We start from the raw sequence: 26944 nt of genomic DNA, 5'->3' as shown, positions 1-26944 counted from the left end.
TAGTTTGATCGGATTTGTTGGAATTTTCCGCTGCTGAGTTTAAAGAGTCCTCTGGAGACCGGCCGAGCCTGGCAGAGTCCAGAACCGAGCCCGGCAGAGTCCAGGACCGAGCTGTGGTCCCGACCGGACCGTGTCCTCTAACGCAGCGCAGTTCATTTGTGTGTTTGGCTCTTTGAGGATGGCGCTAGCGGCGGGCTAACTGTTAGCATCTTGGCTCAGATTAGCTCCGCTGTGTGTTTGATTTGGGATTGTTGATGGAGTGTCCAGGAGGAGGAGGTGCTGTGCTGGGCGGCGGGAACGTCCCGGCATTCCTAACGAAGCTCTGGACCCTGGTGGAGGACCCGGACACCGACCCGCTGATCTGCTGGAGCCCGGTTAGCATGTTAGCTTCCCTGAGCAGAGCTAACTGCTAACAATTAGCAGGCAGCGTCCTCACAAATTCAACTGGATGTAAACAGTTAGCCTCACACCACACAGCTAACAGATGGCCGTATAGGTACCGGAACCAGGTGATCAGAGTCGATCACCGCCGATCGATCAAGCCGGTTCGATTTTTGTCCGACTTTGAGCCCCATTTGCTCTAACGTCATTTAGCCTAGCTAACAATAACCTCGCGGCCGCAAGGCATTATGGGATCTAAAAGCTGATTGGTTCAGATGTTTTTATGACGTTTACAGAAAGTTGTATTATTTTGAAAAGGATGGATTGAGATTGTATTTTATTGAGAAGGTTTGTGATGTTGATCAGTCAGAGAGGATCAATACACTGTGATCACTGATCAATAACACATCACCGTTCAGTGTGGAAGATGTTAACGGTCCATGATCCATTGGTTTGTGTTCTTTGTGTCAGAGTGGAACCAGCTTCCATGTGTTCGATCAGGGTCGGTTCTCTAAAGAGGTTCTACCAAAGTTCTTCAAGCACAACAACATGGCCAGCTTCATCAGGCAGCTCAACATGTGTGAGTATCAGCTGTTACTGCTGCTCTCAATAGTAACAACAACTGATCAATATATAAACAACAACTGATCAATATATAAACAACTGATCAATATATAAACAACAACTGATCAGTTATTCAGACACTTAAGTGAGGAATACCTGAGAACACCTGTAGCAGGTGGGGAGCAGGTGAGGAGCAGATGGTGAGGAGGAGGTGAGGAGCAGATGGTGAGGAGGAGGTGAGTAGCAGGTGGGGAGCAGGTGAGGAGCAGATGGTGAGGAGGAGGTGAGGAGCAGATGGTGAGGAGGAGGTGAGTAGCAGGTGGGGAGCAGGTGAGGAGCAGATGGTGAGGAGGAGGTGAGGAGCAGGTGAGGAGCAGATGGTGAGGAGGAGGTGAGTAGCAGGTGGGGAGCAGGTGAGGTGGGAGCAGGTGAGGAGCAGGTGAGGAGCAGATGGTGAGTAGCAGGTGAGTAGCAGGTGGGGAGCAGGTGAGGAGCAGATGGTGAGGAGGAGGTGAGTAGCAGGTGGGGAGCAGGTGAGGTGGGAGCAGGTGAGGAGCAGGTGAGGAGGAGGTGAGGAGCAGATGGTGAGGAGCAGGTGGGGGTAGTTTATTGATAGCTCTGCTGATGTTCTCAGATGGGTTCCGTAAGGTGGTGCACATCGAGCAGGGTGGTTTGGTGAAACCAGAGAGAGACGACACCGAGTTCCAGCACCCGTTCTTCATCAGGGGACAAGAACACCTGCTGGAAAACATTAAACGCAAAGTCACCAACGTACGTACACCTGAGAACACCTGTATATTTTTTTTATTATTAATATAAACCGAGCAGGCGGAAAAAGAAACCTATAAACCTGCAGCTACAATTCCATTTTGCGATGTGTCCATGCTCTCCACGGTAACAGTATCGCTGATCTGATTGGTTCAGGTGTCATCTGTACGTCAGGAAGAAGTGAAGATCTCTTCAGATGAAGTGACCAAAATCCTGGGCGATGTCCAGGTGATGAAGGGAAAACAGGAAACCATCGACTCAAGGATCATCGCCATGAAACAGTAAGAACTGCAAAGAGAACCAGACCTAGAACTAGAACCTCACAGGGTTCCTGCCATCAGTCCAGCAGACTGAAGCCTGTTCTTTCATGTGTTCCAGTGAGAACGAGGCTCTGTGGAGGGAGGTGGCCAGTCTGAGACAGAAACACGTTCAGCAACAGAAGGTCGTCAACAAGGTACAGACATGTGGGCCTGAGTACTGGGAGAATGCAGTGGAACATGGTAGAACGTGCTAGAAACAGTAGAACAGTGAAACGCAGTAGAACGCGCTAGAAACAGTAGAACAGTGAAACGCGGTACAACACGGTAGAATGCAGTAGAACACAGTAGAAACAGTAGAACGTGGTAGAACACAGTGAAACGCAGTAGAAACAGAATGCGGTGGAACGCAGTAGAAACAGTAGAACACAGTGAAAGGTGGTGGAACGCAGTAGAAACAGTAGAACGTGGTAGAACACAGTGAAACGCAGTAGAAACAGAATGCGGTGGAACGCAGTAGAAACAGTAGAACACAGTGAAAGGTGGTGGAACGCAGTAGAAACAGTAGAACGTGGTAGAACACAGTGAAACGCGGTACAACACGGTGGAATGCAGTGGATGTACCGTTGTGTACACAGAGTTCTCTTGGATGGGGAGGATTAGGTGTGAGGTCACCTGAGGACGAGGTATACATGCTGACCTGACAGTGTGTCACCACACGGATCAGCCTATAGGAGTCTGTTAGCACACATGCTGCATGATGCTAACGGGAGCTACATAACCATATTAGCACATTAGCTTAGCTTTCAGTTGAAGTAATGCTTCGCTGTCTGTCTGCAGCTGATCCAGTTCCTGGTGTCTCTGGTCCAGTCCAACAGGATCCTGGGAGTCAAGAGGAAGATGTAAGTTCACCACTAATAGACACATTCACATGTTTCCAGCTGCTGGTCATCATACTCACCAACTCCTGTCTCTGTCTGAAGTCCTCTGATGCTCAACGACTCCAGCTCCACCCACTCCCTGCCCAAATACAGCCGGCCCTTCTCATTGGAGCACATGCAGGTAACCTGCCTCAGACTCACCTGTTTGCATCACGATATAGATTTTAAGGCAGAAGCAGTTCAACTCAGCTCAGGAAGGAATTTACGGGTAATAGGACAGGTAACAGGACAGGTAACGGGTAATAGGACAGGTAACAGGACAGGTAACGGGTAACAGGACAGGTAACGGGTAACAGGATGGGTAACAGGACAGGGAACGGGTAACAGGTAATAGGACAGGTAACAGGACAGGTAACGGGTAACAGGACAGGTAACGGGTAACAGGATGGGTAACAGGACAGGGAACGGGTAACAGGTAATAGGACAGGTAACAGGACAGATAACAGGACAGGTAACAGGACGGGTAACAGGTAACAGGATACTTAACAGTGAACAGGATAGGTAACAGGTAACATGACACTTAACAGTTAACAGGATAGGTAACAGGACAAGTAATAGGTAACAGGTAATAGGACAGGTAACGGGTAATAAGACAGGTAACAGGACGGGTAACAGGTAAAAGGACAGGTAACGGGTAACAGGTAAAAGGACGGGCAACAGGTAACAGGACAGGTAATAGGACAGGTAACAGGACAGGTAACAGGTAACAGGACAGGTACAGGTAACAGGACAGGTGACGGGTAACGGGTAATAGGACAGGTAACAGGACACGTAACAGGACAGGTAATGGGTAATAGGACAGGTAACAGGACAGGTAACGGGTAACAGGACAGGTAACGGGTAATAGGACGGGTAACAGGACAGGGAACGGGTAACAGGTAATAGGACAGGTAATAGGACAGGTAACAGGACAGATAATAGGACAGGTAACAGGTAACAGGATGGGTAACAGGTAACAGGACACTTAACAGTGAACAGGATAGGTAACAGGACACTTAACAGTTAACAGGATAGGTAACCGGACAAGTAATGGGTAACAGGTAACAGGACGGGTAACAGGACGGGTAACAGGACAGGTAATGGGTAACAGGTAATAGGACAGGTGACAGGTAACAGGACAGGTAGCAGGACGGGTAACAGGACAGGTAATAGGACAGGTAACGGGTAACAGGTAATAGGACAGGTAACAGGACAGGTAACAGGACAGGTAACGGGTAATAGGACAGGTAACAGGACAGGTAACAGGTAACAGGACAGGTAACGGGTAACAGGACGGGTAGCAGGACAGGTAACGGGTAACAGGTAATAGGACAGGTAACAGGACAGGTAACAGGACAGGTAATGGGTAACAGGTAATAGGACGGTTAACAGGACAGGTAACAGGACAGGTAACGGGTAACAGGTAATAGGACAGGTAACGGGTAACAGGTAATAGGACAGGTAACGGGTAACAGGTAATAGGACAGGTAACAGAACAGGTAATAGGACAGGTAACGGGTAACAGGTAACAGGTAACAGGACAGGCAATAGGACAGGTAACAGGACGGGTAACAGGACAGGTAACAGGACACTTAACAGTTAATAGGATAGGTAACAGTTAACAGGTAACAGGACAGGTAACGGGTAACAGGACAAGTAACAGTTAACAGGTAACAGCACAGTTAACAGGACAGGTAACAGTTAACAGGTAATGGGATGGGTAACAAGTAATAGGATAGGTAACAGGACGGACAACAGAACAGGTAACAGGACATGTAACGGGTAACAGGTAGTAGGACAGGTAACAGGACAGTTAACGGGTAACAGGACAGGTAACAGGCAATAGGACGGGTAACGGGTAATAGGACAGGTAACAGGACACTTAACAGGATAGGTAACAGGTAACAGAACAGGTAACAGGACACTTAACAGTTAACAGTATAGGTAACAGTTAACAGGTAACAGGACAGGTAACGGGTAACAGGACAAGTAACAGTTAACAGTTAACAGGACAGGTAACAGTTAACAGGTAACAGGACAGGTAACAGTTAGAGACCACAGATCACAGTGTGTTGATCAGTGATTGGTCGTCAGTGAGTCATGTCTGTCTCCCGTCTCTGCAGGCTGCAGCCAGTCTCTTCTCAGCCGACTCCCCGCTGACCTCAGGGCCCATCATCTCTGACATCACAGAGGTGGCCACACCCCCTTTAGACGATGTGGTCAGTGATTGGACAGACCCAGGGTGAGGACCAATCAGAGCAATGTCCTGTACTCAGTCAGTGATTGATCATTCAGACGTCCATCATACTGCCTGACTTACCTGCAGAGAGAGCCAATCAGTGGACATCAAGGAGGAGCCGTCCAGTCCCGAGGTGGAGGTGTGTCCTATTCTGGAGGGAGTTGTCACTGTGGATACGCCCCTTTCCCCCACCACCTTCATCAACTCCATCCTCCAGGACAACGAGACGCAGCTTCCTCCAACCACCCCCTCAGCAGGTAGTAACACCTGGGTCGGTATATTGATCAGATTATCAGTGAGGTCAGCAAATAAATACAGACCGTCTCTTCTGTAGCCACGCCCATTGTTGTGATGAGCTCTGCCTCCACTGGGCTCCTCCCACCAGCCCCAACCAGACAATCACCTGCCTCTGGCACCACATCACACTCTGGCCCCGCCTCACACCAGCAGAAGTGTCAGACCATTGCCTGTATCGACAGGTAAATTCACTCGTGTTCGCCCGTGTTCGCCCGTGTTCACCTGGACACAGGTGTGACACTGTCAGGTGACTGCAGGTACAGATCAACCAATCACTGATCAAACATTCGTTGGTTTCAGGATCTGTTATTGATCAGGTGTGTTACTAAACCTTCTGTGTTTCCCTCAGACCCCGCCCCTCTCCCTCTGCAGGTGGACTCTCACCTGACGTTTGGCGCTTCGTATCGACACAAACTGACAAGTGAATCAATCAATCTTTAACGATCAATAACATTATGAACGATACCTGTGAAGACGCTTGACAGTTTTCTTTTCTCATGTGCATTAGATCAATCTGCCGCTGAAAGTAGTCCCAGTAACTATCTAAAGAACCAAACAAAGTGTGGCTCAATCCGCCGCTGAAAGTAGTCCCAGTAACTATCTAAAGAACCAAACAAAGTGTGGCTCAATCCGCCGCTGAAAGTAGTCCCAGTAACTATCTAAAGAACCAAACCGAGTGTGGCTCAATCCGCCACTGAAAGTAGTCCCAGTCACTATCTAAAGAACCAAACAAAGTGTGGCTCAATCCGCCGCTGAAAGTAGTCCCAGTAACTATCTAAAGAACCAAACCGAGTGTGGCTCAATCCGCCGCTGAAAGGAGTCCCAGTAAATATCTAAAGAACCAAACAAAGTGTGGATCAATCCACCGCTGAAAGTAGTCCCAGTAACTATCTAAAGAACCAAACAAAGAAACAAACCTGTCTCTGTCCTCCTGTCTGTCTCTCAGGTCAGAGCTGTTTGATCATGTGGACAGTATTGACAACAGTCTGGAGAACCTTCAGAATGTGTTGAACTCACAAAGCTTCACCTTCGACTCGTCTCCGCTCATCGAGGTCAGTCTGTCTCCTTAATGTGTCTGTGTCTCCATTAACTCTGTGTGTGTCCCCGTTAACTGTGTGTGTGTGTGTGTGTGTCCCCGTTAACTGTGTGTGCGTGTGTTTCTCTGTTAACTCTGTGTGTGTGTGTGTGTGGTTCCCTGTTAACTTCGTGTGTGTGTGTGTGTGTGTGTGTGTGTCCCTGTTAACTGTGTGTGTGTTTCCCTGTTAACTCTGTGTGCGCGTGTGTGTGTGTACGTGTGTTTCCTTGTTAACTGTGTATGTGTGTGTGTGTGTGTGTCCCTGTTAACTCTGTGTGTGTGTGTGTGTGTGTGTGTGTGTGTGTGTGTGTGTCCCTGTTAACTCTGTGTGTTTCCCTGTTAACTCTGTGTGTGTGTGTACGTGTGTTTCCTTGTTAACTGTGTGTGTGTGTGTGTGTGTCCCTGTTAACTCTGTGTGTGTGTGTGTGTGTGTGTACGTGTGTTTCCTTGTTAACTGTGTGTGTGTGTGTGTGTGTCCCTGTTAACTCTGTGTGTGTGTGTGTGTGTGTGTGTGTGTGTGTGTGTGTGTGTGTGTCCCTGTTAACTCTGTATGTGTGTGTGTGTGTGTCCCTGTTAACTCTGTGTGTTTCCCTGTTAACTCTGTGTGTGTGTGTACGTGTGTTTCCTTGTTAACTGTGTGTGTGTGTGTGTGTCCCTGTTAACTCTGTGTGTGTGTGTGTGTGTGTGTGTACGTGTGTTTCCTTGTTAACTGTGTGTGTGTGTGTGTGTGTGTGTGTGTGTGTGTGTGTGTGTGTGTGTCCCTGTTAACTCTGTATGTGTGTGTGTGTGTGTCCCTGTTAACTGTGTGTGTGTTTCCCTGTTAACTCTGTGTGCGCGTGTGTGTGTGTACGTGTGTTTCCTTGTTAACTGTGTGTGTGTGTCCCTGTTAACTCTGTGTGTGTGTGTGTGTGTGTGTGTGTGTGTGTGTGTGTGTGTGTCCCTGTTAACTCTGTATGTGTGTGTGTGTGTGTGTGTGTGTGTGTGTGTGTGTCCCTGTTAACTCTGTGTGTGTCCCTGTTAACTCTGTGTGTGTGTGTGTGTGTGTGTGTGTGTGTGTGTGTCCCTGTTAACTCTGTGTGTGTCCCTGTTAACTCTGTGTGTGTGTGTGTGTGTGTGTGTGCGCGCGCGCGCGTGTGTGTTTCCCTGTTAACTCTGTGTTTGTGTGTGTCCTCAGTTCTTCAGTACTTCCTGTCCTCCCGGAGACTTTGACCTGGACAGTCTGGACACGGTGAGTTCAACATTTCTGACTTTCATTTTGTATCCACTTTCTGTCTGAGTGATTTTCAGAATAAGAGCAGATGATTTGGTTACCTGAGGGCCCAGGTGGATGCACAGGTGTGAGGTCATTTCTGTGTAGGTGTTTGTGTTGTTGATGATGTCACACCTGTTTGACTGTGATGTCACTGTTTCCTGTCAGCTGCTGTCTGAAGAAGCTCCTAAAGGAAGTGATGAAAGCCACACAGGTAACAGACACACACCTTTATAGAGACAGCTACTCCTCACAACATACCTGTTGTCATGGTGACACCATGCTGCTCTCTGATTGGTGCAGGGAAACAGCTGGTCCAATACACGCCTGTTCAGATGTCTGAACCAATCAGCCTCGGGGAGGGCGGGGCCGACCTGCCGTCCCTACTGGAGCTGGAGGCGCAGCCTTTCTTCAGCCATGACCCACCCACTGATGACCCGGGAGCCTCCCTGCTGAGTGACGCCCACCTAGACTCTGACCTCTGACCTCTGACCTCATCAGGAATGTGACAACTCCTTAGTTACCATAGCAACAGGACACTGAGCAATAGATGATGAAATCAATCCATCAGTTATAGATCAATCATGAGGTCAAAGGTCATGTTTTTATTATGCAGATGTCATTGATTGATATTAACCCGTTTATATACCCGTCTTCTTCTTCTACTCTTTTTATTTTAGAGTTTTCTTCTTTGCTGCTTAAATTAAATCGTTTGTTTGTTTGTTTGCTGTTAAAAAGAAAAAGTGTGATGCTCAGAGATCCGGAGTCACATGATGACCTGTCGGTCTAATCAGAGACCGTCAGGAGCATGTGACCCCGGTTCTCCGTGTTCTGCATGTGGAAGTCACATTTTATGGCTTTCTTTGTTTTCATGTGTAAAATATAAATATAAAGAAGAATTTGAATATTTAAGTTACGAGTGTTTGTCTTCCTCCCGTCACCTCGTTACCATGGAAACCAACTCACCTGTGCTGCAGCTGGACAAGAAAGAGACTGGTACCTGCAGTGTTGAGGTGGTCCAACGTGAGGGTCAGTTCAGGTGGTCCGAGTTCTACGGGTGGCTCGGGTTCTACGGGTGGTTCGGGTTCTACGGGTGGTTCGGGATCTTTGGGTGGTTCAGGTTCTTTGGGTGGTTCAGGTCCTACGGGTGGTTCGGGTTCTTTGGGTGGTTCGAGATCTTCGGGTTCTTTGGGTGGTTCGGGTTCTTTGGGTGGTTCGGGTTCTATGGGTGGTTCGGATTCTTCGGGTGGTTAGGGTTCTTTGGGTGGTTCGGGATCTTCGGGTGGTTCGGGATCTTCGGGTGGTTCGGGTTCTTCGGATGGTTCGGGTCCTACGGGTGGTTCGGGTTCTTTGGGTGGTCATGATGACATCACACCCTGCTCATCACTAGAAACATCACTCCACCTCCTATATAGAATTAGAACTGAATTTAATATACTATGTAATATAATGTAGTTTCTACTTGTTATAGTTCTATTAAATGACCCATTTGGTGAAGTCGGGTCTCTTTTGGTCCTTTTTGGTTGCTCCGAGCACCCGTACCGTAACACCACGGATAATCACGCACTTACAATCCTAGCAGCGGCTAGCTGGACCGGTTTGGTTTTTGTTCATCAGATATCTTTTTTTCATCAGATAGCTTTGTTCATCAGATATCTTTGTTCATCAGATATCTTTGTTCATCAGATATCTTTTTTCATCAGATATCTTTGTTCATCAGATGTCTTTTTTCCAACCAGACTGAGCTAGCTGAGCAGTTTAGTGTTTCTATGTGCTGTATTTATTCAGTTATACATTATTCTGATATAGTAAAGACTGACTCACCTGATATAGTAGACCCTCTACATGTTAATCTGATTACACTCTACATGTTAATCTGATAACCCTCTACATGTTAATCTGATAACACTGTACATGTTAATCTGATTACACTCTACATGTTAATCTGATTACCCTCTACATGTTAATCCGATTACACTACATGTTAATCTGATTACACTCTAGATGTTAATCTGATTACACTCTAGATGTTAATTATACATGTTAATCTGAGTACACTCTAGATGTTAATCTGATTACACTCTAGATGTTAATTATACATGTTAATCTGATTACATGTTAATCTGATTACACTCTACATGTTACACATTGTTTACTGTCCACCTGACTGAATGGTGAAGTGTTTTCCTCATCTGTCAACATCAATTTTCTGTCTCCTTGTCGTTACCTGTCCAGGTGTGAATCCAGAGTTCAGTTCATCACTGATCACAGACAGCTGTGATACCAGGTTCGTAGTTCAGTTACACTGGTACACACATAAATTGTCGTGTTACATGTATGCCTAAATGTAGAAGGACAGACAGTTGCTTTTTTTTTTTCATGAATTCGGTTCTGTGATTCAGCATTTTATTTTGTTTTTATTTTGGGGTCAAAGATCAGAGAAAATGTTAAAATATTGTGACTGCAAAACAAATGTTTTGAACACAGCTGATCCTATCATTTAGATACAGAGGGGATGATGATGTCATGGTGATAATAAAATTGACATACAATTAATCTGTGACTTCCTGTCGATGATCAAGTTTGGATAAAAGACAAGTTCTCTGTTTGATGTTCAAAATAAACAAAAACATTTATTGTAGAAAGTTTAAAATCACATTTTACAATGAAGATGATGTCACATCCTGTATGATGTCATCAGGTCAAAACAGAATCACCAAACAGTTGAGATTCGGCTGAAACTTTATTTTGTATTCAGTTCCCTTCTCAGCGATTCTCTAAAACAAAATAAATGTCTATAAACAACATTTTTAAATATTTAAAAAACACCAATGAGCTGCTGCTGTTCAGTGGGCGGAGCCTATAGCTAGTGGGAGGGATCAGATTTCCTGGGCCATGCTGATTGGGCGGTGCACTGGAATCTGTAGCGCAGGAATCGAACTCGTGGCTTGATGTGGAAGTCAGCAGGTATCCTCCAGTTCCACATTTTCTGCACCTGAAACACAAAACAAAGACGTTTGATTCTCATGTTCCTTTTATCGATCGAGTTTTACATTAAAAGTCGGAGCTTCATCTTGAGTCGGGAATATTTGTTCGTCTGTTTTACAGAAATTGTTTTCATGTCGATCTGTGATGATGTGAAATTCAGTTTGACAGAAAATACAGAAAAAAAAATACAGAAAAAATAAATAGAAAAATAAATAAATACAGAAAAAACTGAAAATACGGAAACAACTGAAAAACAGCAATGACAATAAGTGATTACTTTTACTGACATTCATTACTTTAACATTGTAATGTACTTTAATGTTCTATTGCAGAGGTCAAAGGTCAGAGTGTTACGAACCTTCAGGACCCTGACCAGATGGGTTGTACTGTTCAGTGATTGAACCTGCAGAGAACAAGCAGAACCAAGAAAAGCGAAAGAACAAGCCTTCAGCACCTGATCTCAGACACAAACCTCCTCAACCAACATCCTATAAATCATCCTTCAACCAGAACCCAGAACCAGAACCAGATCTACCAGCCCAAACCAGAACCAGATCTACCAGCCCAAACCAGAACCAGATCTACCAGCCCAAACCAGAACTTATTTCAGACTCCTAGTTTTTTTTAACTGGTTTCAGACTAGTTTTTTTAACTGGTTTCAGACTAGTTTTTTTTTAATTGGTTTCAGACTAGTTTTTTTTAACTGGTTTCAGAGTAGTTTTTTTAACTGGTTTCAGAGTAGTTTTTTTTTAACTGGTTTCAGACTAGTTTTTTGAACTGGTTTCAGACTAGTTTTTTTTTTAACTGGTTTCAGATGAAATCTACTCTTGTTGTGAACATCTGTAAAACTTACCAGCCATCTGTGTGTGATCCGTCACAGCTGGATGACCTGTGAACAAACACATATTAAAACATACTCCGTGTGTATTTAGTGTGTATTAACACACACAGAAGCACACACACACACAAACTCATATTTCTACAGCAGAAGAAGAACACTGGACTGAAACTGTTCTTCTGTGAAAACAAATGTTACTTACTGGAGTCAAGTGGCGTTCCTGTTGGATCTGCTGGAACTAAAACACACAGACAGTTTACAATGCCTGCCCTTTGACCTTTGACCTGTCTGCTGCTTCATGGTCAGCCATACTGGAGTGCAGGCCTTACCTGTATCTGTCCCTGTGGAGTCTGTTGTCACAGTAACCAGGTCTGTGTGGGAGTAAATACCTGGAACTAAATAAAGAAATAAAGACAGCAGGAAGCGTGTCAGACAAACAGATACAGTATATAGACAGACAGGTGGGCAGTCAAACAGACAGGTGAACAGGCAGGCAGGTGAACAGACAGACAGGTGAACAGACAGACAGGTTAACAGGCAGGCAGGTGGGCAGACAGATAGGTGAGCAGACAGACAGGTGAACAGACAGACAGGTTAACAGGCAGGCAGGTCAGCAGACAGACAGGTGAACAGACAGACAGGTGAGCAGACAGACATGTGAACAGACAGACAGGTGAGCAGACAGACATGTGAACAGACAGACAGGTGAGCAGACAGACAGGTGAACAGACAGACAGGTGAGCAGACAGACAGGTTAACAGACAGACATGTGAACAGACAGACAGGTGAACAGACAGACAGGTGAGCAGACAGACAGGTTAACAGGCAGGCAGGTGAGCAGACAGACAGGTGAACAGACAGACAGGTTAACAGACAGGCAGGTGAGCAGACACACAGGTGAACAGACAGACAGGTGAGCAGACAGACAGGTTAATAGACAGAAAAGTGTACCTGAGTTCAGTGTGTGTGTGAGTCCGTCTACAGTGTCTGTGTGAAGGATGATGGGCGACGACTCTGTAACGAATGATCATGTGATAGGAAGTAAGTTGAAACAATCTGCTATTGTTGGGTGTTGAACTGTGGTTGTCATAGCAACAAGCTCTACCTGTGACATCACGGCCTAGTCCAAGACCTGAAGCTGGATCAATAAGGACACAGTCAGTTCAATCAGTGAGAAACTGATTATCAATTCATTGATTTATTGATCTGTCGGTTGGACTCACCTGTGAGGTCGATCTGAAGACCGGTCACCGACTCTGCTCCACCTGGTGACATCATCATCATCACATTTACTGACTCAGTGGTATACTGCAGGTAACACTTCCCTGTGTATTATTGACAGCTTTAGGACGACATGCATCAAATCCACGTATATCGTGTGACATCATTGTGAATGACTGTTTGTGTTGGTTTCATTTGTATTGTTTTCGTACAAACTGAGTAAATGTGGTGATTCTTGGACCCACAGGAACGATTCAAAATGGAGTTGTTTTCATTTTTTGTTGACATTTTTCACCAATCTTGAACAAATGAAATTAAATCAGTAGAACTAAAACTGCTCGGACTCCGCCCAATCTGTCATAGAAGGAACCAGAAGTTTATCGTGAACAACTCTGTGACTCATGGAACTTTTGTCGTAGACTCTTTACGTCAATCTGCACGTTGTTTAGTAAAACAGTTTTCTCCAAGTTTCATTCAACTTTGACCGAACCGGACCGACCTGGTTTGGATGAGCGTTAAAAGAACAGTGAAGACCGGTTAGCGATGTCACTGACTGTTTTCCTGCAACTGGTTCCCAAATATTAGTGGGCGGGGTTTAGACTGTGCAGGGTTTAGAGTGTTCACAAGAATCACAGTGAAATTACTACTTAATGGACGAGGATGGATGATAATCAAGGTATCAGACTGTACCTGTGAGCTCGGTCTGGAGGTTCTGAGTCTGAAGATCACTGAAGGAAACCAGTCGATCTGTCACGGCTGCAGAAACAGAAGCAGAGAAATCAGAGGCAACCTGGTCAACGACAATTAACGTGAAATCCTGAGACCAGATGTGTCCAGGTGTGTCCAGGTGTGTCCAGGTGTGTTCTGTGTACAACAGGTGAAGGTTTACCTCTGTTCGTGTCCATCAACAGAGTCTGTCGACCGTTCCCTAAACAGGACAAAGTGGATTTGGTGTCAGAAACACTTGATAAGTTGATATATGTAAATATATAAATATTTACAGGACTGATGAACAACAACTTTCAGAGCAGTATGCTTCTAACTGAACAGAAAAGGAAAAAGAAATAAAGATACAGGTGTTACCGTTCGCATCAGGTGAGTCGGCTCCATCTACAATAAAATATAGAATGTATAGATTGATGATGATGTTGGTTATGTGTTAACACACAATAGATAGTTGTTACCTTAAATAAACGCTGCAGGTAAATGTGATTTTCAGAGTAAAACTCTTTCCTTTACCTGCAGAGTGGGAGGAGCCTGAGACAGAACTTAACAGTGATTGGTCGGGTCCTGCATCAAGAGAGGTGTGGTCTGGACCTGATTGGTTGATGTCGGAGTGATGACCTGCATCTTTATCACCAGGAAGCAGAAAATATTACTGGTTGGTGCTAGATTGGATCAGCCGGAGGTGTTCCTCCCCCTCTGCCTTCGTGTCTGTGTTTTTTCTATTGGTCATTGACCAGAGTGGGCGGAGCTTCTTCTTGTGTCCAGGATCTCAGTCTGCCTTGCAGGGTTAACCCCTGAGCCTAAATAAGTGATTCTCCACCTCTGATTAAAAACATGACCGGTTTCATGTGTTTAATGTTGTTAATTAGTGTAACAGCGGTCAACATTTGATAATAATATTTATAATAAATACATTTAATAATTAATATGCTGATACAAATCAAGAATCACGATGCCGTGATTTATTTTTGCTGCAACGTCGGGAACAAAAGCAGAAACTTCAGATGGACATTGTTGGGATACAATATTCATTCTGAGTCTAAAGATGTTGAAAAATGTCACGGCTGAGGAGGATGTTGGGTGAGTCACATTTTGTTTTGAAGTTTTTACATTTATGCGGAAAGGTTCAAATTCTGTAACAACCAATCACAGCAGAGCATCCCTCCGGCTGATCCACCACCCAAAATTAAAGTAGGAGAGTCACTGAAAACTCAATAATTCAATTAAGTTCAACAAAGTTTGAGCTATGTTTGACTATTGATCCTTAAACACCTGACACCTGTGAGGGCGGAGTCAGTACCTGCAGGTGAGTCCAGACTGCTCTGATCTGCAGATGGAGCTGCTGTCACGCCCGAAGAGATCATTGAAACAAACAAACAAACAAACAAATCTGATCAATAGTACAGCTGATCAATAATACAGCCAATCAATAATAATTCTGATCTATGATAAATCTGATCAATAATAAATCTGATCAATAATAAATCTGATCAATGTGAAAGATGATCATTAGTACTTCTGATAAATGATAAATTATATTATACCTGGAGAGTCCAGATGAGTGGGTGGAGTCATGTGATCTGTCAGAAAAAAGACATGAAAATCAACAAGACAATTTATCAGCCGTGGTGTTGTGTTGATCTACACCTGAACGGATCTACACCTGAACCGATTTACACCTGTCTCGGTCTCTTCCTGGTCCTTATTCAGAGTTTCTAACTGAATTCTGACTTTTTATCAGATTTAGTGCTGAGTTCAGATAAAGTGATGATAGTGGGAGACTTTAACATTCATGTTGACGTGGACAACGACAGCCTCAGTTCTACTTTCAGCTCATTATTAGATTCTATTGGCTTTTCTCAGAATGTAAATAAACCCCGTCACCGTGGTAACCACACCCTCCATCTGGTTCTGTCCTATGAGATGGAAACTGAAAATGTAATAGGATTTCCTCAAATCCCTGTTTTGTCGGACCACTTCTTATTAACATCTGAAGTTACAATAATGGACTACACAGCATGTGGGAATACATCCCACTACAGTAGATGTCTGTCAGATGATGTCGTGGCCAAGTTTAAGGAAGCAGTTACATGTTTATCCTCTTCGATGCCGTGTGTTAAAGCAGTGGAAGACATCTACGTTGATCTTAGTCCCACACAAGTGGATCATCTGGTAGAAAACACTGCAGTATCTCTGCTACAACTCTAGATGATGTCGCCCCTCTGAAGAAGAGAGTCATGAACCAGAGGAAGTTGTCTCCATGGTACAACTCAGAACTACGCTCTGCTAGGCAGCGACTAGAAAGATGGAAAGGAAATGGAGTTCCACTAATTTAGAATAATTTCACCTGCCTGGAAGGAGAGTCTAATATTATATAAGAAAGCTCTTCGTAAGGCCAGGACTTTATATTATTCATCATTAATAGAGGACAACAAGAACAACCCCAGGTTTCTTTTCAGCACTGTAGCAGGCTGACAAAGAGTCCCAGTTCTGTTGAGTCCTCTATTCCTTCAGCTCTCAGCAGTAATGACTTCATTAACTTCTTTACTAATAAAAGTCTCACTATCAGGGAGAGAATCGGGCCGACCCTTCCTGACACCATCACTGATGTGATGTTAAGCACAGCAGCCCTGAAAGCAATTGTAGGACCAGATGTAAACTTGGAACATTTCTCTCCTGTTGAGCTCTCTGAGTTAACTAGAATTATTTCTTCATCTGGATCCTCTAGCTGTCTGTTAGATCTCATCCCAACTAAACTTTTTAAGGAAGTCTTCCCTTTAATTAATACTTCCATATTAGATCAGATCAACCTATCTATTGTAACCGGCTATGTACCGCAGGCTTTTAAAGTGGCTGTAATTAAACCTTCACTTAAAAAGCCGACTCTTGATCAGCTGTTTTAGGAAACTACAGACCAATTTACAACCTGACGTTTATTTCTAAAATCCTTGAAAACATTGTTGTGAATCAACTTTTTGACCATTTACAAAGGAATGATCTGTTTGAAGATTTTCAGTCTTTAGAGTTCATCATAGCACAGAAACAGCTCTGGTGAAAGTTACTAACAACCTTTTATTAGCCTCAGATAATGGACCCGTCTCTGTACTTGTTCTTCTGGACCTCAGTGCTGCTTTTGATACGATTGATCATACGATCTTCTTACAGAGATTAGAAGACGTTACGAGGATTAAAGGAACTGCATTAGACTGGTTCAAATCCTACTTATCAGACAGATTCCAGTTTGTCCGTGTCAACAATGAATCTTCCAGACAAACAAGAGTTAGTTACGGAGTTCCACAAGGCTCAGTGTTCGGCCCAATACTTTTTACTTTGTACATGCTTCCATTAGGAGATGTCATCAGGAAGCACTGCATCAACTTCCATTGTTATGCAGATGACACTCAGCTATATCTTTCTATAAAACCAGATGAAACTAATCAGTTAGTAAAACTTGAACCCTGTCTAAAAGACATAAAGGCCTGGATGACCAAAAACTTCCTGCTTCTAAATTCAGACAAAACAGAAGTTATTGTACTTGGTCCTAAACACCTCAGAAACTCTTTCTCTGATCTCTTAGTTCCTCTGGATGATGTCGTCTTGGCCTCCAGCACTACTCTGAGGAACCTTGGAGTCATCTTTGATGAGGATTTGTCCTTTAGATATCATATAAAGCAAATCTCCAGAACTGCCTTCTTTCATCTACGTAATATTAATAAAATCAGGAAAATCCTTCCTCAGCGTGACGCAGAAAAACTCATTCCTGCGTTTGTTACTTCTAGATTAGATTATTGTAATTCCTTGTTGTTAGGATGTCCAAATTACTAATTAAAAACCTGCAGCTGATCCAAAATGCTGCAGCAAGAGTACTGACGGGATTTAGCAAGAGAGATCATATTTCTCCAATTTTAGCTTCTCTTCACTGGCTTCCTGTGAAATCAAGAATAGAATTTAAAATTCTCTTGATGACTTACAAAGCTCTACATGACCAGGCTCCATCATATCTTAGAGATCTTATAGAACCATATAATCCTGGCAGAGCACTTCTCTCTCAGTACGCTGGTCTACTTGTGGTTCCTAGAGTTTCCAGAAGTAGAATGGGAGGCGGAGCTTCAGTTTTCAGGCTCCTCCCCTGTGGAACCAGCTCCCAGTTTGTGTTGGAGGGGCAGAAACCCTCTCTAGCTTTAAGATTAGACTCAAAACGTTCCTTTTTGATAAAGCCTATAGTTAGGGCTGGCTCAGGTAGACCTGAACCAACCCTTAGTTATGCTGTTATAGGCCGAGGCTGCTGGGGGACCTCGTTACATGCTGAGTTTCTTTTCTTTCCTCCTACTCTTTAACTGACTCATACCTCACCATCTTTTTCTCTCCCATAGTTTCTTATTATTATCTGTTGTCTCCATTCAGTTCCTTCGCTCACGTAGTTTCTGTTCTTTCTTTTCCAGATGTCCCGTCATGGAGCTCCATGTCTCTGCTCTGGCAGATGCTCCGCCCACCTCTGAGCCTGGTTCTGTTAACAGATGCTCTGCCCACCTCTGATCCTGGTTCTGTTAACAGATGCTCTGCCCACCTCTGAGCCTGGTTCTGTTAACAGATGCTCTGCCCACCTCTGAGCCTGGTTCTGTTAACAGATGCTCCGCCCACCTCTGATCCTGGTTCTGTCGGAGGTTTCCTCCTGTTAAAGGGAGTTTTTCTTCCCTCTGTTGGAGGTTTTTCTGATCTACACCTGTCCTGATCTAAACCTAATAAGATCTGATATCAAACCTGGGATGTTGACATGCCCATCTGGGTTGAAAGGATCACTCCCACCTGAAAACATAAACAAACAAACAAACAAACAAACAAACAAACAAACATTAAAGTGAAATAAATAACTTCCTCTGACCTTTGACACAGCGTCTTTGTGTTTGTTCAGCTTGAACACCTGCACAGGTGGTATTTATCTCTGAATCAAAGTTGCAGCGGTTTGGTAGAATTACAGAAATAATTCAAATTCTCAGTGGAGCAGCTGTATATTCATATAAAAGTGCTTCAGAGTTTGTTTAGAAAAATATGGATCTGACGTCACCGCAGCTTCAAAATGAATTACAACTCTGTCATCAGATAAAACTTACCCATCAGGCCGAGCAGGAAGTCGTGGCTGGACGGGTCAATGATTCCTGAAGAAGAAGAAAAAGACGAAGACGAAGACGAAGAAGAAGAAGACAGAAATGAAAACCAGTGGACTCCTCTTTTAAAAACACTTTAAGGATTTTGTGTTTTCAGCCTTTTTTCCCACATTATTCCTAGACCGGTGGACCAGTGGGCCAGGGTACCAGTGGGCCAGGGGACCAGTGGACCAGGGGACCAGGGGACCAGCGGACTAGGGGACCAGCGGGCTAGGGGACCAGTGGACCAGCGGGCCAGTGGACCAGGGAACCAGGGAACCAGAGGACCAGTGGATCAGTGGACCAGTGGACCAGGGGACCAGTGGACCAGTGGACCAGTGGATCAGTGGATCAGTGGATCAGTGGAGCAGGGGACCAGTGGACCAGTGGACCAGTGGAACGGTTAGTCAGGTATGTCCTGGAGATCTCTGGAGGCGCTCCTACAGCATCCCAGGGGTCAGGGACATGGAATTAGAGTGGACCACGTTCAAGACCTCCACTGTAGACATGGGGGCTAAAAGCTGTGGTCCAAAGCCTGTTGGTGCTTGTTGCCATGGCAACCCATGACCCGCTGGGGAAAACGGGAGGTGAGACAAGTCGTCAAGGTGAAGAAGGCCTTTGTGGTTCCAGCTGGCCCACAGTCCTCCTGAAGTGAAAAGCGGGAACGGAGGGTATCCTCGAACTGTCAGGATTTCACTGCTCAAAGATTCGGTTCTGGCTGTGGAGCAGTGGACCAACCCTTCAACTTTGTTGGGTTACTGTGGTTTCATGGTCGGCCTACAGGGGTCGTGGTCGGTCTTTAGGGGTCCTGGTTGGCCTTTAGGGGTCGTGATCGGTCTTTAGGGGTCGTGATCGGCCTTTAGGGGTCATGGTTGGTCTTTAGGGGTCCTGGTCAGTTTTAAGGGGTCCTGGTTGGCCTTTAGGGGTCCTGGTCGGCCTACAGGGGTCGTGATCGGTCTTTAGGGGTCATGGTTGGCTTTTAGGGGTCCTGGTCGGCCTGTAGGGGTCGTGGTCGGCCTTTAGGGATCATGGTTGGTCTTTAGGGGTCATGGTCGGCCTTTAGGGGTCCTGGTCAGTTTTAAGGGGTCATGGTTGGCCTTTAGGGGTCATGGTCAGCCTACAGGGGTTGTGGTCGGTCTTTAGGGGTCATGGTCGGCCTTTAGGGGTCATGGTCGGCCTACAGGGGTCATGGTTGGTCTTAAGGGGTCATGGTCGGCCTACAGGGGTCATGGTCGGTCTTTAGGGGTCATGGTTGGCCTTTAGGGGTCATGGTCAGCCTGTAGGGGTCGTGGTCGGTCTTTAGGGGTCACGGTTGGCCTTTAGGGATCCTGGTTGACCTTTAGGGGTCATGGTTGGCCTTTAGAGGTCATGGTTGGATCCACGTACAACCATAGAGTTTGTATTCTCAGCAATAAGTCAGACACGTGTCTGGTGGGTGTGGCCTCTCCCATCCTCACCCATCGTCACTGATCCGGTTCGAAATCTTCGTGGACTGAGTAGGATGTCTGGTTTGTGGTCTCAAGATTGATTCATTGTGTTTTGCAGATGATGTGATTTTTGTGGACTTCACATGACCTTCATCATGTTGTTGGCTGGTTTGCAGCCAACTGTGTAGTGGATGGGATGAGAACCAGGACCTCGGACTCTGAGGTTCTGGTTCTCTGGTAGAACATGGTGGAACGTTCCTTCAGGTTGGGATGGAGTTCCTGAAGCGAAGGTTCAGTATGTTGGGTCTTGTTCACAGTGATGATGGAGCGGGAGACTGACAGGTGGATTAAAGAATGTGTTGTACTGGACCGTTCCGGTGAAGAAGAGCTGATGAACCGGTCAGTCTACGTTCGGACCCTCACCGAGGGTTCTGATCTTTGGGTCGTCACTGAAAGAACGGGACTTTCGATACAAGCAGGTGAGATGAATTTCCTCTGCAGGACTCAGTCTCAGAGACAGGGTCAGGAGGTCCGAGGAGAACCGCTGCTCCTTCAGGTGAGGTGGTTCCGGTTCTGATCAGGATCCTCCTGCACTCCTTCCACTAGAGGGTCCAGCTGGTAGGAGACCCGGGTCGACCCAGGAAAGGATCAATTATCAGTATTCAATAATCATATCTGTCGAAGAGGAACCTACACGATACAGACAGCAGAAGAAATGACGACACACAGATACACAGACACCTGGACACTCACCTGTATAATCCAGATGAGAAACTCCACCCCCAAGCGATCCCAAAACATCTGGAAGAGCGAGAAAGAAAGCGGTAAACACACACACACACACACACACACACACACACACACACACACACACACACACACACACAGTCAGACACACCTGTCTGACTGTCGGCTCCGCCTCCTCCTCCTCCATTCAAGAGCTTTTGTCCGTTACCTGAACAAACAACAATCAATAATCAACTTTATTGACACATTTATGTCTTTTTTCTGCGTGTCATGAGACACCACCTGTGTGTGTGTCTGAGTTATTGATCAGCCTGCATTGATCAGCCTGTATTGATCAGCCTGCATTGATAGTGATTATTAAGATATTCACCGTTGGACTCGGAGTCGACTCCGTCAGAACCTGCGAACACAAACACACGTTGAAATATTCATCTTTTCTTTTCTGCCTGATCACTAAGTGATTCCTATTTCTTGGTTCCCTCAGTCAAAGTCATGAAGGGAAGCACCATCACCAAAGTGTGACTCAGTTTACATGATAACAGCTGAGCACGTAGCTGAAGAAAGCCTGGCGATGTGGTCGAAAGCTCTGAGATGGAAGTCGTCTGCTGGCAGTTCGTCTCTGTTTCCATTTTCTGTCTGAGAAATTTGATCCGAGAAGAATCTCAAAGGTTTCTGTTCATTCTGCCGTTTCCGTACAGATTTTAACATGATGTTAAAAAGATTCGTTTCTCTGCTGTTGAACAATCAGAGAGCCACATTAAGCTGAGTGGACCAAACAGCTGCTGCTGAATCACCTGGACAGAAGGGACTGAGTGAAGTAATGTTTCCCATGTTTTACCGTTTGTTTCTGCTTGAGATGAAGCTGCAGGTAGTTCAGCTCCTGAAAACACAGATTTATTAATATTATTAATTAATTGTATTATTATTGTTGTTGTTACATCAATAAACACAAATACAAAATGACAAATACAAGAGACTCACTACAGGTGAACAGTCTGTCCAGTTAATATGGGAAGTTACTTGACATAAGGAGGTGACGAAACATGTGATTTACACTCTTCGAAATGTTTATGATCCGTTAAATCAGTTGTTGTTTACCTGCAGGATGCGTGTGACCTGCAGAGAGAACCAACATTTCAGCTGCTGCAGAACCCATAGAACCTGAAAGGAGAACCTGATGAGTGTGTTTAATTAATTAAAGAAAAGTTAAATGGATTATAAGATATCGATCCCCCTCTGGGGTCATGACTCTGCAGCTCTTGTGAAAGGTGTCTCCCTCACACGACCTGATCGAACTTTGTGATTTTCTAGCTGGATTACTGAGCATGCATCAAGAACCTTTGATTTCAGGTCCGTTTGGTCACCTGACCAATGAAGAAGGAAGTAAGAGTTACCTGAAACCCCCAACCAACCTCCAACCAACCCCCAGCAAACCCCCAACCAAACACCAACCAATTGCTGGCTTCTGTGACGCTGCTCTCCATGTTGTAGTTTAATAATCCTGTGTACCTGCAGAGCTTCCAGCTGTTCCATCAGGAGCTCCTCCCCCTGCTGCCTGAGCGATGGATGCTGAAGGTAAAGACACATTTCATCTCATTAAAGACAAAGTTCACACTTCAAAGAGTCTCAGTTTTCATCATCATCATCACTATCATCATCATCATTAGTTCAGTTTCAGTGTTCTTCCTGCAGTTCACATCAGTTTCAGCAGGTGGTGCTGTGGCTCCTCCCCCTGACCTGCAGTAACCTGACACCTGCAGAATGTCCGGGCTGATCCTGATCCTGGATCAGGTTTCTGGTTTGAAAACCAGCCAGAAATCTGTATTAAACCTGAACAGGAACAAACAAACTGTTCACGAGGGAAAACTGATCGGGGTCGACTCACCTGAACCTCCGGCCACCGCTGCCGCCACCATGGTGGTCTGCTGCTGCTGCAGGCCAAGAGCTCCTGCATGGAGGGGGGAAGGGAGGGGGGTATCAGGTGTTCACCATGAATGAAACTTCTGTTTCTATCAGATGAATGAAAACTGAGAATTTATGAAAACCACATTCATGAAGGATCAGTGTGATTAAAGTCTTCTGGACTTTAAATAAGAGTCTAAATGAAGGTTTCTTTACTGCTACTCATTAAAATAGAATAAAGTTCAGTCATATGATCACATCACAATATGCTAAAACGGAGATAACTTGATTTCAGTTATATCACCTCTGACTTTTAAGAAGAACTTTGTTTAAACTTTTGATTTCTTTGTGTTTATGCAGGTTTAGGAGGTAAAGTTAAAGGTCAAAGGTCACAGTGTGTTTTAGCCTCTCACCCTCAATCTTATCCTGACTCTTGGAGTCATCATCATCTGGAAAGAAAAGACATCCAACACTTATTTCTCTAATTAAAGATACGTTTAACAGCTTTTATATTTACCTGTTGATTTCTTATCATCATTAATATCCATTCTTTTATGACCGTTTATTGTCAGATCGAAGCCTGTAACACACCGACCAGTGACGACAGGAAACCACCAGGTTAGTTTCTGTGAATAAATCCGAGCTGCTTCTCGTGGAAGGTTTAAAGTGTCATCACGGGGCCTCGCACTGACACCAATCGTCTGCCGGTGTTTTAGAGACTTTGACGTGACGCTGAGATCTCTGATCTCAACAGACAAACTTTTTGATTACTGACGATTCAGGGTTTTTAAAACAGTCTTACTTTAATTTCACCCTTTCTTCCCTTGTTTCCTCATCTCATCCCTGCAAAAGTCATACTTTCTCTCATACATGCACAAAATCACATGAACATACATCTACATCTATAACTCTGTTTCTTATTCCTGCTTTGTCCGGTTTTCTGTATACGAGGGTCGATCAATAAGTTCAGAGTGTTCCTGAACGCAGCAAAGCGATGCACACGGAGGATCAATAAGTTCAGAGTGTAGGAAGTATTCACAGTCATTGATCCACATGTTTTGTGGAAAACTCTCTGAACTTAATGACCGACCTTGTATGTGTAGTCAGACCTGTGGCTGATTTTTTAATAATAAATTGAATATTTATGACACATACAACACACTTTGTTTACTGTGTAGAATTCGGTGTCAAATAATTAAAGCTGTAGAGTGTTGACAGGTGATATGTTCAGGTGTTACAGTTATTTACTGCCAGTGAAGAACGACAGTGTGAGACATCAACCTGTCAACATTCAAGTACCACAAATGTAGCAGTACTAACATGTAACAGTACTGACATGTGACATGTGACAGTGCTAACATATAACAGTACTAACATGTAACAGTACTAATGTGTCGGAGTACTAACATGTAACAGTAACAACCTGTTAGAGTACTAACCATGTCAGAGTACTAATATGTCAGAGTACTAACTTGTCAGAGTACTAATATGTAGTACAAAAGTAAGTGTACTCAGGGAAGTACATTATTTGGAAGATGGCATCGTTGCTCAGAGACCAGCTGCAGTACCAGCAGCACTGTCCCAAGGGGGCGTTGCAGTCAAAGGTAATGTTATCAGACATTTTATATGAAATTAAGAAAACCTTTGGTGATCAGTTCTGCTTTTTGTTGGTCTTCAAAGTAAAGATGAAAACATTACATTTCTTTGGAACAAAAAACACCCAGTTAATGAGGGAGAAACAGATATAATCTGTGGTTATGGTTAGTGATCGGTGGTCGTCATGGTAACAGGATCAACCCTTGGCTAGGGTTAGTGATCGGTGGTCGTCGTGGTTACAGCATCAACCCGTGGTCAGGGTTAGTGATCGGTGGTTGTCATGGTTACAGCAGCCTCACCACCACATCTCTAACCTCACCACTAGACTCTGCACAGTATTACTTTGGGTTGAAGTTACAGTTAATGGTTTGTTCATCCATCCACTGGAGGTCAGAAGCAGCAGAACATTATTATTTTCAATTATTTTCTCAATTAATCAATGAATTCACTGATTAATTGATCTAAAAATGTCAGAAAACCAAAAAAACCTTCAAGGTGATGTCCTCTACAGTCCTCAGTCACTATTATTTGTCTGCAGGAGAAACTTTGATATCAAACTTAACGGGTACTTTAACAGGAATCTACTTTTTCATAATAAAAGTAGGTCTCACACACACAGGCCTACCCTCCTCCTCCTCGGACAGCTCCCCCTCCCCCTCCTCTGGGGCTTCCACCTCCACCTCCTCCTGCTCCTTCTCTAGAAGACACAACAGAAACTCTCATCTCCACGCGAAAAATGCAAAACTCTAATCAGTTTGAATGAAAAGTTTATTTTTACCCTCCAGAGGAGCCGTAGAAACCGTTGTCACCAGAAAGACCACCATCGACACTATCAATAGGTTTCTGTTATGACAGAGCAGATTTGTGCATTAATCAGATCGAATAAATACTGATCACCAGTCAACAGTTTCCTCCAATCATTTCATACCAGACCAAGAAAATTAAAACCAGAATGTCTGTCATCAAACACAAAATCTATGTATTCAATAATCCCGTAACAGAAAGGTAAAACTTGTATCTGTCAAACAGCTGTCAGCATATGGATGAAGAACACTGAATACTAATTGGTTCGTTCAAACAGTAAACATTAAGGGTGATCGGATCTGAAAGACAACCTGTTAATAAATATTAGTCAATAAATCTATCAAATAATCTGTGTCGAATCAGGATCAAGCAAAGTTATGACAACAAATATATTTTAAATACATAACGTAATGCTCAGTACTACAACAGTGGTACTGATTATCAGTATTAACAATATAATCAGTGGTATATTCAGCAGTATGTGCAGTATAACAAGTATAATTTGCAGTATAATCAGCAGTAATTGCAGAATAAACTGTCATATCTGCAGTATAAGCAGCAGTATTGGCTGTATTGTTAGTTGTATTTACTGTGTAATTAGGAGTATTTGCAGTATAATGAGTAGAATTTGTAGTATAATTGGTATTACATTATAATCAGAAATAATTGCACTATAAGCATCATTAATTGCACTAAAGTTATGAGTATTTCCCTTATAGTTATTATATTTCACAGTATAGTTATTAGTATTTGAAGTATAGTTATTAGTATTTGCTTTATAGGTAAGGCCAGGCAAGTTTATTTGTACATCACATTTCAACAACAAAGTAATTGAAAGTGCTTCACATAAAACCATTAAAAGCATCAAAACAGACGGCAAAAGAAAAGGACATTTAAAAACAATTAAGATTATAGGTATTAGTATTTGCAATACAGTTATTAGTATTTACAGTACAGTAGTATTTGCAGTACAGTTATTAATATCTAAAGTATAGATATTAGTATTTGCAGTATAGTAGAATCTGCAGTGTAGTTATTAGTATTTGCAGTTTAGTTATTAGTATTTGCAGTATAGTTATTAATATTTGCAGTATAGTAGTATTTGCAGTCCAGTTATAAGTATTTGCAGTATAATTATTAGTATTTGCAGTATAGTAGTATTTACATTACAGTTATTAGTATTTGCAGTATAGTTATTAGTATTTACAGTATAGTAGTATTTGCAGTATTAGTATTTGCAGTATAGTTATTAGTATTTGCAGTATTTGCAGGATAGTTATTAGTATTTGCAGTATAGTAGTATTTGCATTACAGTTATTAGTATTTGCAGTATAGTAGTATTTGCATTATAGTTATTAGTATTTGCAGAATAGTAGTATTTACAATACAGTTATTAGTATTTGGAGTATAGTTATTGGTATTGGCAGTATAATCAGCAGTATGAGCAGCAGTATTTGCAGTACAGTTAGTAGTGTAAAGAGCAGTACTCACGGTGGCAGCATGCTGCTGTCTGAGAGGTTTTCTGTTGAACTAAAGCAACGCTGAAGAGCTGCAGCTCCTTCAAGCTCGCATATTTATGCAGAGAGAAGGAGGGGCGGGGCTACAACACTACTGCAAAGAAAACCTCAGTACTACAACACTACTGCAAAGAAAACCTCAAGTACTACAACCCCTACTGCAAAGAAAACCTCAAATACTGCAAACCCTACTGCAAAGAAAACCTCAGTACTACAACACTACTGCAAAGAAAACCTCAAGTACTACAACCCCTACTGCAAAGAAAACCTCAGTACTACAACAC

At 43.8% G+C, this 26944-nt stretch overlaps 2 protein-coding genes across 5 annotated transcripts; one reads left to right on the top strand and one right to left on the bottom strand.

Moving 5' to 3' along the window:
- Nucleotides 1-8: 8 nt before the first annotated feature.
- Nucleotides 9-8662, top strand: hsf1 (heat shock transcription factor 1). Of its 2 annotated transcripts, XM_069149885.1 has the most exons (15): nucleotides 10-374; nucleotides 853-961; nucleotides 1580-1716; nucleotides 1870-1994; nucleotides 2092-2167; nucleotides 2811-2872; nucleotides 2954-3032; nucleotides 5014-5132; nucleotides 5217-5386; nucleotides 5464-5608; nucleotides 5776-5847; nucleotides 6373-6478; nucleotides 7676-7729; nucleotides 7919-7964; nucleotides 8054-8662. In XM_069149885.1, exons 1-15 carry the CDS (start codon nucleotides 255-257, stop codon nucleotides 8233-8235), a joined length of 1602 nt encoding a protein of 533 aa, XP_069005986.1. In that variant the 5' UTR covers nucleotides 10-254; the 3' UTR covers nucleotides 8236-8662. The 2 variants fall into 2 exon arrangements, with proteins under 2 accessions (XP_069005987.1, XP_069005986.1); XM_069149886.1 differs by lacking the exon at nucleotides 5776-5847 and having other exon boundaries at nucleotides 9-374.
- A 1700-nt stretch (nucleotides 8663-10362) lies between these two features.
- On the bottom strand, nucleotides 10363-26668 carry LOC138198461 (papilin). 3 transcript variants are annotated; one of them, XM_069149890.1, is made up of 27 exons: nucleotides 26635-26668; nucleotides 25118-25182; nucleotides 24965-25036; nucleotides 23157-23192; nucleotides 22727-22789; nucleotides 22351-22410; nucleotides 21940-22002; nucleotides 21680-21721; nucleotides 21212-21241; nucleotides 20993-21049; nucleotides 20848-20895; nucleotides 18635-18679; nucleotides 18285-18329; nucleotides 15068-15103; nucleotides 14824-14865; nucleotides 14037-14147; nucleotides 13881-13907; nucleotides 13687-13725; nucleotides 13488-13553; nucleotides 12800-12841; nucleotides 12682-12714; nucleotides 12528-12590; nucleotides 11906-11971; nucleotides 11779-11814; nucleotides 11592-11627; nucleotides 11097-11141; nucleotides 10363-10745 (listed from the first exon to the last, which is right to left on the bottom strand). In XM_069149890.1, the coding sequence occupies exons 1-27, from the start codon at nucleotides 26643-26645 to the stop codon at nucleotides 10711-10713; spliced, it is 1314 nt and encodes a 437-aa protein (XP_069005991.1). In that variant the 5' UTR covers nucleotides 26646-26668; the 3' UTR covers nucleotides 10363-10710. The 3 variants fall into 3 exon arrangements, with proteins under 3 accessions (XP_069005991.1, XP_069005992.1, XP_069005993.1); XM_069149891.1 differs by having other exon boundaries at nucleotides 14824-14862; XM_069149892.1 differs by lacking the exon at nucleotides 20993-21049.
- Between the last annotated feature and the right edge of the window lie 276 nt (nucleotides 26669-26944).

This window comes from Embiotoca jacksoni, unplaced genomic scaffold (genome assembly GCF_022577435.1).
Source record: "Embiotoca jacksoni isolate LCO1_2020_lvr unplaced genomic scaffold, fEmbJac1.0.p SCAF_150, whole genome shotgun sequence".
Taxonomy (NCBI): Eukaryota; Metazoa; Chordata; class Actinopteri; family Embiotocidae; genus Embiotoca; species Embiotoca jacksoni.
Note: the sequence above shows the minus strand (reverse complement) of the source record. Positions and strands in the feature narration are given on the sequence as shown.